Genomic DNA, 11061 nt, shown 5'->3' on the forward strand with positions numbered 1-11061 from the left:
TGGAGAACAAAAAATAAAATTATTTAAAAGTGCGCTGACACTGACACCCACTGTGTGTGTTTGCCGCACACACACATTGTATAAATGTATATTTACTTCGTCGCGTTTGAGTATGTTTATTGTTTTTTTTCTTTTTTTTTTAAAGATAGCATACATTCACAAGCAGGGACGCTGCCAGGAATTTTGGGCCCCATGAAAAAAAAAAAAAAAAAAAGAAAAAAATCAAATTGGGCCCCTCTCTGTGCAGCTGTTGTCCCCACGTCTCTAGGACCTAACTATCCCATCAAAAGCTTTACATAACTCTAATCAAAGGCTTGCAACTGTTTTGCATCTTGTAGTTCAATACTAGTACTGGCACAATATTTACTGCTGGTGATTTGTACATGTGTGCAAGTCTGCATACAGTATGCAGTGCAGTTCACTATTTGATGCAAGATTAAAAGCCGCCATGAAAATGTGCTAAAGGCCATTTTTTTATTTAACTTTTACTGCCTAAAACACGTAAAAAACAAAGAGATAATTATCCTTATTATATTGAAATATTATAATACTCATGATGATGGTTTAATCATTATATATTAGTGTTACCTATTTTTGTTGGTCCTGTAGCGGGGCCTTGGATTGTCCCTAATTTTCCCCCCCCTATCCGCCTGATCCCACCACCTCAACATCGAACATCGACTCCCTCCTCCCCCCACCCTCAACAGCAACAAACATTCAATGAAGAGAAAAAAAAATAAACAAAAACAAACAAAAACAAACAACACAAAATTAATAAGAATAAGATTAAAGGCTGCAAAGCACGATGGTCGGCCCCGGCATATGTGCGCACGTCGAATGTGCGCACGTCGAAATGTGCATAACATAACTTTATAACCGCAAGAAAGTTTCAGACAGCTCTGAGAAGGTGCGTCCTGCCGATGCCTTCTTTGAATTTTTTTTTATTGATTGCACGCCCACAGCGAGTCCTTAAAATTCATAATTTTATAACTTTCTCAGGAGTGTCATTTGAACAACTACAAGGTTTGCAGTGAGTGGATACATCCCTAGGAGCGTTCGTTCAAAACATGACCCCTTGTCAACCAGCCACGAACAGCCAAATGACGATTTCTAGAGCGCCACGCCCACACATATTTCCCAAAAGTGCAATCATTTTGATAACTTCTGATGGGAGTCCTATGTGAAGACCCTACCACAAGAGTTTAAGTGAATGGATAAATCCCTAGGGAGGAGTATCCCTCAAACATGACCCTTGTCAACCAGCCGACAACAGCAAAAATGACAATTTTTCATAGATGTCCGAACATGAGCCACACAACATCATTCTTACCCCAAATGCATCAATTTTATACTCTTTACTCCAGGAATCGATGTGAATACTCCTACCAGTTTGAAGTGAATTGGATACAATCCCTAGGAGGAGTTCGTTCAACAAACCCCTTGTCAAACAGGCAGAACAGGCGAACAAACACCGAAATGGCGATTTTCCATTATTAAATATCTCTACTGCTTCCGTTCATTGGGCTTTTGCTCCAAGAGATGTTTTGGTAGGTCCGGGCATGTTCTACAATTCGGCTGATTTCAATAATCTGGTTACAAAAACTCGGTCGGGGCTGTTCAGAAAGAAAATTCAAGGGGCGCTATAGAGCGCTTTGCCCCGCCCTCTCATTATATTATGCAGCCGATTGGTCATAATTTGCTCTGTACACAACCCACAACAAGTTTCAGACAGCTCTGACAAAGTAAATGATAGCCGCACAGTTTGCCCGAAATCACCCAAAGTCAATGGAGTATGGTTTTTTTCGGGAAAAAAAGGGCAACTCCACTTTGACGCTCCGTCACGCGGCACGAGCCCTCTGATAAAAGTTTAAATATTCTTAGATGTCAAGTCCAAGGGCCTTGACAACACTCCACACCTAGTTTTGAGGTGGATATGAGCAATATTGATCGACTGCACCCATCTCGGTAAAAGTGGTCTTTTTGTCGTCCTAGGAGGCGCTATGAAAATCAACGAATTTTTTGTGGAAAGTGTATTTTAGGCCCAACTGCCATTATATATGCAAAGTTTGGTGAAGATTGGAGAATTTTCACAAAGTGATAGCACTTGCAATGTTTATGGAAAATGGAGAATTTCCGTGTGGCCCCGCCCCTCTGACATAGTACTAACAAAAAGTAATGTTTTTCGGATAACTTTTCAATCGCAAAGCCTCACTGAAGCCCATGTGCCAAGTTTCACAAAAGGATCGGACGAATCCATAAGGAGGAGTTCGTTCAAATGCAGACCCCTGGAAAATGAGCCAAAAACCTGAAAAGTCCAATTTGGGAGAAAATGGACCCGTACGGTTCACTGTAGCCTGGTAAAAACCAGAGGACTTTTTTGGTGCGTCTGGGCATAGTTAAATACTCCACCAAGTCCCGTGACACGTGGGCGAACCGTTGGCGAGGGGGCACCTCCAAAACACGACGCACGTAAGTGGGCGCTGTGTGGAGGCATAGGCGTACGATCTGTGTGAGCCCCCCAAATACTAATTTTAACACGCTCGGACATTGGGTGGGTAGCAAATTTTTCGTGAGTTTTCTCGGGGGATAATGGGGCTGTCGTAAATGGCGATTTATCATAAGTCTGAAGAAAAATTAATATAAAAGGAAAAATAATAAAGCTGGCAAGCAGCGATGTCGGTTAGCTGGCCCGATCGCATATGCGCACGTCGAAAAGGGGTGTGCGACATGTGGAAATGGCCCACACCGTTTCCCACAAATTATCATTTTGATTAAAGTTTTGGTAATTTAGCCCCCCTAGAGACGAAATGAACCCATATTTGGTTTCCGGACTGGGGACAGCTCTCGAAACATGGACATCAATTTGGGATTCCGTGTCGCTGAAAAAGTTATCCTGAATATGAGCTCACGTGCAATTTTGTTCATTACAGCGCCTCCTCGTGGGACAAATGAGTGGTAAATATTCTGCATGTGTCAAGTCCAAGGCCTTGACAACTCCATGCTTAGGTTGGAGTGGATATGTCTCAATATTTCGAGCTGACGTCATCTCGCGAAAGTGTCTTTTTTTGTCTCCACTAGAGGCGCTATGAAAATCACAGAATATTTTTGTGGAAATGATATTCTGAGCCAGACTCACCGTTGTATATGAGAAGTTTGTGCAGATTGTGAGGCATTTTTACACAAGTTGAAAGCACTTGCAAAATGGGGAATTTCCGTGGCCCCCGCCCCTCTGACATCGTAACAAAAAGGTTATGAGTTTTTATAACTTTCAATTGCAAGCCCTATAACCCATGCAGCAAAGTTTTTCAAAAAAGAAAAAGATCGGACGAAATCCCAGGAGGTTCATTCAATACGACCCCTTCCTACAGTTACGAAACACAGAAAATGGTGAATTTTCATGCTTAATATGTCAACTATCCCGTTAATTTTACAAATTGGCTCAAGACTTTTTGTAGTCTGTGTGAGTGCGCCCCAGAACTCAGCCTGAGTTTCATAACTCGGCTGTGTTCAAAACGGTGGCGGGGCTCTTCCAAAGAAAAATACAAGGGGGCGCTATAGAGCGATTTTTTGCCCCTCCCCCTCATTAATTATGCAGCCCGAATGTGGCATAATACTGCTGTTAACAAGCACAAACAAGTTTCAGACAGCTCTGAACAAGTATAGGAGACCCACAACTGTTGTTGCCCGAAAATCAGACCAAGAAGTCAATGGAGTCTTGGAGTTTTCCGGGCAGCGTCCATGTGACGGCAGCCACCGTCACGGCCACGCCTTTAGAAAAGTTAAATTAGTTTTCAGATGTCAGTCCAAGGCCTTGACAAAATCCACACCGATTTTTGAGGTGGATTGATAGAATATTGTCCCGAGCTGCCGCCATCATCGTAAAAGTGGCTTTTTTGTCGTCACTAGGAGGCGCTATGAAAATCAAACCAGAATATTTTTGGGAAATGAGATTGTAGGCCAGACGGCCATTAATATCAAAGTTTGTGTGAGATTGAGAAGAATTTTTCACAAAGGTTATAGCAACTTTGAAATTTTGATGGGCAAAATGAGAATTTCGGCCCCGCCCCTCTGACATAGTACAACAAATCAAAAAGTATATGATTTTGATAACTTTTCATCGTCCAAAGCCGATATGAAAACCCATGGTGCCGGAAGTTTTCAAAGGACGGACGAAAAGTCCCTAGGAGGAGTTTTGTTCAAATACGCCCTGGAAATGACCAAAAAATCACAAAACGTGAACTTTTGACCAAATGGGCGCCGTACCTCTTACCAAAACCCGGTCAAAAGAGATGTTTCTGTTGCGTTTGGGCATGTTCCATCTCCCACCAAGTCCCGTACACGTGGGCGAAACCGGGTCCGGGGCTCCTCCGAACAACCGAAACCTAAGATGCGCCGTATACGCATTTCTGTACGCGCGTAGCGCGAGACCCCCAGAAGACGAAAGTTTACGCCGGACTTGGGGGGGTACGCAAATTTCATGAGTATTTTTATGGGATATAAGCCTTGAAAAAGGCATCATTTGGGGGAATAATAGAAGAAAGAAAAAGAAAAAAGTAATCTAAGCAGGCGCAGCGTCGGGCGCCTCCGCATATGCGCAGCACTTCCGAAATGTGCCCCCCCCCCGCACGTCCGAAATGTGCATAACATAAACCTGATAACCAAAGAATGTTCTCAGACAAAACTCTGGAAGGTGCTTCCTGCCGATGCATTCTTTGATTTTTTTATTGAGTGCCACGCCCCCCAGCGATTCCTTAAAATTCATAATTTTTGATCACTTTACTCAGGAGGAATTTTGAAACATGACCTACCCAAGTTTGAAGTGAATTGAGTACAATCACCTAGGGGAGTTCGTGTCAAACAATGACCCCGTGTCAACCAGCCCAGAACACAAAAATGACGATTTTCTAGACGCCACGCCCACCAGCGATCCCCAAAATTCATCGTTTGAATAACTTTTACTAGGAAAAGTCTATGTGAACGACACTTACCAAGTTGAGTGAATTGGACACAATCCCTAGGAGTGAGTTCGTTCAAAACAGACCCCTTGTCAACAGCCAGAACAGCAAAAGGCGATTTCATAGAGCGCCACGCTCACCCATTTCTTTCCAAAATTCAATCCATTTTGATAACTTTTACTACTCAGGGAGTCTAATGTGAATATCCACCAAGTTTGAAGTGGATGGATACAATCCCTAGGAGGGTTCGTTCAAACATGACCGCCTGTACAAACCAGCCAGAAAGCAAAATGACAATTTTCATAGAGCGCAACACGCCCAAACAACCCATTTTCCCAAAATTCACATGTTGATAACTTTTCTCAGGAAGTCTATGTGAATACTCCGACCGAAGTTTGGAAGTGATTGGACTACAATCCCTCGGAGAGGTCCGTGTCAAACATGACCCCTTGTCAAACACGGCCAGAAAACACCGGAAATGGCGATTTTCATTATTAAATATCTGCGCTTCCTGTTTCATTGTGGCTATTTGCGCCAAGAGAGTTTGTGTAGTGTCCGTGCAATTTCACAAGTCGGCTGAGTTTTCAAATTCTGTGACCAAAACCGTGGGCGGGGGCTGTTCGAAAGAAAAAATTCAGGGGCGCTATAGAGCGCTTTGCCCCCCCCTCATTAATTTATGCAAGCGAATTGTGATAATATTGCTCTTACAACTCCCACAACAAGATCAGACAGCGCTGACAAAGTATATGATAGCCGCACAGTTGTTGCGCGAAAATCTCCAAAAAGTGCATGGAGTCTGTTTTGTTTGCACCCCCGGGAAAAAAAAGGCGCGATCCACTTTGAACGGCTCCGTCACGGCACGCCCTCCTGTAGAAAGTTGAAATTATTTCTCAGATGTCAACTCAAGCCTTGACAACCCACACCTAGTTTTGGAGGGGATATAATGATGAATGTGTCCGACGGCACGCCATACTACCGTAAAAGTGGTCTTTTTTTGTCGTCACTAGGAAGTCGCTATGAAATCACCGAATATTTTATGGGGAATGTTTTTGGGCCATACGCGCCATTGATAATTCCAAAAGGTTTGGTGAAGATGGGAGAATTTCCAAATTAAGAGCACTTTGAAATTTTAGAGGAAAAAGGAGAATTTTCGTGGCCCCGCCGCCTGCTGACATAGTAACATCAAAAGTTTTGATTTTGATAACTTTTCACGTCAAGCCTCATGAACCCATGTGCCAAGTATTCAAAAAGGATCGGACGAAATTCCTAGGAGGATTCGTTCAAATGCGACCCCTGGAAATGAGCCAAAAACCTGAAAAGTCCAAATTTGGGGAAAAATTTGACGCCGTACGGTTCACTGTAGCCACTAGAAACAAACCAGAACTTTTCTTGTGGCGTCTGGGCAATGTTACATACTCCCACCAATGCCCGTACACGTGGGCGAAACCGAGGGCGAGGGGCAACCTCCAAAAACGCGCACCTAGGTGGGCTTGTGGAGGCATATGCGACGTCCATGTGTGAGACCCCCCCAAATACGTAGTTTACACCATGACAATTGGGGGGGTAGGCAAATGGTTGTGAGTTTTCGGGGGGATATGGCCCTGTTCGAAAAATAATGCATCATTGTATTGGAAATCTGAATAAAATAAAGAAATAAAAAAAAAAAAAAAAAAAAAAAAAAATAAACATTTAAATAACAATAGGGCTTTCGCACGGTTCGGGCTCGGTGCCCTAAGAATAACATTTGAAATCAATAGGGCTGTCGCACGGTTTCGTGCGTCCTCGGGCCCATATAATAATAAACAACAACAAAAAATCAATAGTGGCCTGTTTATTATTTATAGGAGACATGCTTCCACAAGTGCCCTTCGATTTTTTATTTTTTAAACTTTATTTATCAATGTAAAACAAAGACGTGCACTGACAGTGCATACAATACAATATACACTTTAAGAACTTGAATGAACAACCCCCTCCCCCCTGGTCTTCTTACATAATTAAAGTATAGTACAAATAGAGTAGACACATGTGAAAAAATCATAAAATAAATAAATGACAAATGTACACTTACAAAAATAAATAAATATAGTACATTAAGCAATTATCCTTGAATTTTAATCATATTTCAGTCTGACACTCCCAGGAACTGAAATAAAAGTGTCCATATCATATCTCTGTGAACTTGTTTAGTTAGAGTAATTTAGTATTTTATGTATTAGATATGCTTTTATTGTGAAAAAGTCGACCGGAAGTCTCTTCTGGATGCTTTACGAGGCGGGTCCTGGAAATGATTTGTCCGGCTCCTGTGTCAACACGGCGGGGCAGATAACGGCAGATACCGGAACTTAAATAACAGTTAATTAAAATAATCTGTAGATAAAAGCAGAGTATTAGCGGGCTGTAAGTACAGCAAGAGGAGCAGGCTCCTGGTTTGAGAGCCGCTCATAGCCGTTAATCGTGAATATGAATCCGTTCGACGGTGCTCGGTCCCGGCTGGCAGGCTTTTCTCTGCCCGGTGAAGAATGAGCGTCGCCTGGGCTCTCTGGAGCAGGGCTCTCCCCAAAGACTTGATATGAAATCACGGGTAAGAACGTTGTTTTTCCAGTGTAACCGTGTTAAATGTTACAGGATGTGCATCCTTCACGCTTTGTTCCTGTTTTTTCCGGTGCACACGCAGACTCTCTGCTGGCTGTGGCCGCTCAGCCTCAGCCTGCCTCTGTTGTTCTGTTCGATAGTGATCAGGCGGGACGGTGCGCCGCAGCGCCGCCGCGAAGCAACCGGGCTCAGGGGCTACATGAGGATCAGCCCCGGCAGGAAGACCAGGTGAGAGAAAACACATACCACTGTTGGAGCCTTCACAGTTTTAACATAATAACCAATTATATTTTATATATTAATATACTAGCGTCCTGCAGTGCTGATACAACGTAGGTAGATCTTGTTAATATGAGGAGCTAAAATAACAGTTATGTCCTTATAAATTCTAATCTTCCTCCTAATAAATGAATTAATGATCATTTGGTCTATAAAATGTGTAGATTAGATTAGATTAGATTAATATAACTTTATCTCCACCATGGGGAAATGTACTTGTTACAGCAGCAGAGAGAAAGTGTAGCATACACTACAGAATTAGAAAAAACACAATAAACAGACAGAAATTCGTAAACCTACACAATAACACTAAACAGACAGAAATATATACCTCACAATAAACACAATAAACAGACAGAAATATCATAACCTACACATAAACAAATAAACAGACAGAAATATCTATACTACACAAACACAATAACAGACAGAAATATTATAACCTACACAAAAACACATAAACACAGAATATATAAAACCGACACAATAAACAAAAACAACAATAAACAACAGAAAAATATAACCACACAATAAACAAAGAAAGATCTATAACCACACATAACACAATAAACCGACATAAATATCTATAACCCACAATAAACACAAAAACACAAAATATCTATAACCTACCAAAACAAATAAACAGACAGAAAAATCTATAACCTACAACAATAAAAGAGAAAATGATCGATAATACAAACGGACAGATACACAAATAAACACAAAAAACAGAAGAAATGTCTATAACCTACAATACATAAACAGACAGAAATATATATACACAATACAACAGAAAATCTAACACAATAAAAAACAGACAAATATCTATAACTACACATAAACACAAAAAAGACAGAATACTACTACTCCAAAGACAGAATTCTATAACCTACACAATGAAACAAAAAAACAGACGAAATATTGATAACCGACACAATAACAAAAACATCAACCAAGTACTGAGGATAAAAGTGGCATGATATATAAAAGAGTATTGTAATAAGTGACACAGAGTGTGAGAATATCGCAAAGAAAGTGACCATGATACAAATAATTACAAAAGTAGTGACCATGATATAAACAATAACTGCAAGGATAAATAAAAAAAAAAGAAAAGAATTGCAATGAGACAATGAACAGGAGACTACGACTATGCAGGTGGTGACGGTGTTGTACAGCAGCAGGGATGAAGATGTGCGGAAAAGGCCTCTTCAAAGGTATGGCACCATCAGACAAGAATACTGGTCCTTAAGACAACTACTGTGCCGTTACATTGCAGTTGCCCATAGAAAACACTTATAGAGAATGCAAAACAGCACTTGGATTAGTTAGTTTATCAAATAAATTAGATAATATTACTGCACCAGGAAACCCACAGGAAAACCAAACGGATAGATAGTTTAAAGGTCCAGGTGTTGGATTTAGAGGCACCTAGAGTAAGTGCAAGCAATTAAAATGAAATCCTCCCACGCCTCTGGTACCTTAACATAATTGTTGTGAAGTGGTATGCAAAACTTAACCAAACCAAGTGATCCTGTCGTTTTTCTTCAACAGTTCCTGGACATGCACTGCCCCGTGTGCCTTGGTGTCAGCGGGGCCAGATGCTCGGAGCCGGCGTCGGCGAGAGATAGACAAGATCGGATGCGTGATCCGAATGAAACAACTCGCCGACGCGGGGGGATGGAAAGACGTCGGGAGCCGCACCACTCTTCGGGTTGTGTCTCACACCAGCGTTCCCCTGTTGGTGAAAAACGAAACATACTATTTCAGACAATCAGCAGACACCACGTACGTTGTTCTGGGTCCCGAGAGGAACATGAGGCAGGACGGGAAGGGACGGATCTTCAACGTTCTCCTGAAAATGCCAAGAAGTATCCGAAGGTCAAAATCTACGCTGTGACCAAAGAGAAGAATTCAGTACTGTGACCGGTTGTCTTTCAAATGAAACGGGAAAAAAAACAGGTGCAGTTAAGGAAGACGAAACAAAACATTAACTCACTACCATAATACAAGTTTAATAAATATTAATACACTCCCAACCTCAAACCTTATTTAATTATTTATTTATCTCCATGAGTGTTGTCATAATCTTTACCTCGTCCATTACCTTGGTAACGCCAATTACTGTTCTGCTCCTTTCAAATAAGATACATTTTCTGTACAGGAAAATAAAACAAAAACACACTCTTAAACACAAACTTAACACTTCTAGTCAATGATACTCAAGTATTAACATCAAAATATACTTAAAGTACGGGGCGGTCGGTAGCGTAGTGGCCGCCCCGTGTGTAGAGGCTATAGTCCTTGCTGCAGCCGGCCCGAGTCCCGCATCGGACGGCCTTTGCTGCATGTCATGCCCCTTTCCTGTCTATCTTCGGCTGTCCTATCGATCAAAAAGGCATAAGCCCAAAAAGTTACCAAAGGTAAATAGATTTTTTCTGGTTTACCACACCATTTCTATTCATTCTATTCACACAACCTGACCATGCAATGATGCCAGCGTGCTCATCAGGAGTGACGTAGAGCTTCCTATCCAAAGCACTCGTGATTAAACTAAGCTCACGCACTTCCCCGGAGCATTTTGAGGTTCAGTTTCTTACCCAAGAGCACTTCCTACGGACTGGGATCAATACGGTAATTGACCAAAGCAACCTCTGATTACTAGATGTTCCTGCTCTACCCACCTGAGCCGCAGCTGTGAAGGGACTGATTACGTGCTCGGTTCGAAATTAAAACACATGAAATCATGGCATTGTAATTATATGGTGACATTACTTTAATGCTGCAGCTGTGAAAACTACTTTTTATAGTGCAGGATAGTTTAATCTTAATAATACATCAGCATTCATGAGTTGGATAACGTGATCTGTAAAGTAACGCATGTCTCAGTGATAGGAGTAGAAAATACGTGAATAAAGTAGACAGTATAATGTATCATAATCTAAACAGTAATGATGTATGTGCAGTTTTAGGCTTTATTTTGGAGTTTTCTAAGGACAGATGTCCGGCGTCTCTCCCTCAGATGAAGACGGGGGCGTTTCTCAGTACCGGCTTCTTCACCATGATTCTGGCTCTAGACATGTGCGACAGCATCCGCAGTTTATGGAAATGATCGACGAGAAACTCTGCGTGATGAGACACAGTTCTGATGATCGACTGTTGCTGTTTTATCATCAAGTATAACTTTGACCTATACCCTCCTCCCCTCCCCCGAACAGTCGAGCCAATCACA

At 41.8% G+C, this 11061-nt stretch overlaps 1 protein-coding gene across 1 annotated transcript; it reads left to right on the plus strand.

Moving 5' to 3' along the window:
• The first annotated feature begins 7527 nt into the window (after window positions 1-7527).
• Window positions 7528-11012, plus strand: LOC109142950 (alpha-N-acetylgalactosaminide alpha-2,6-sialyltransferase 3). Its single transcript, XM_027282229.1, is given in 8 exon segments — window positions 7528-7539; window positions 7633-7778; window positions 9359-9420; window positions 9423-9449; window positions 9452-9688; window positions 9691-9791; window positions 10852-10923; window positions 10926-11012. Coding segments are annotated over 8 exon segments (744 nt in total).
• Window positions 11013-11061: the final 49 nt, after the last annotated feature.

This window comes from Larimichthys crocea, chromosome IX (genome assembly GCF_000972845.2).
Source record: "Larimichthys crocea isolate SSNF chromosome IX, L_crocea_2.0, whole genome shotgun sequence".
In the NCBI taxonomy this organism is placed as follows: domain Eukaryota; kingdom Metazoa; phylum Chordata; class Actinopteri; family Sciaenidae; genus Larimichthys; species Larimichthys crocea.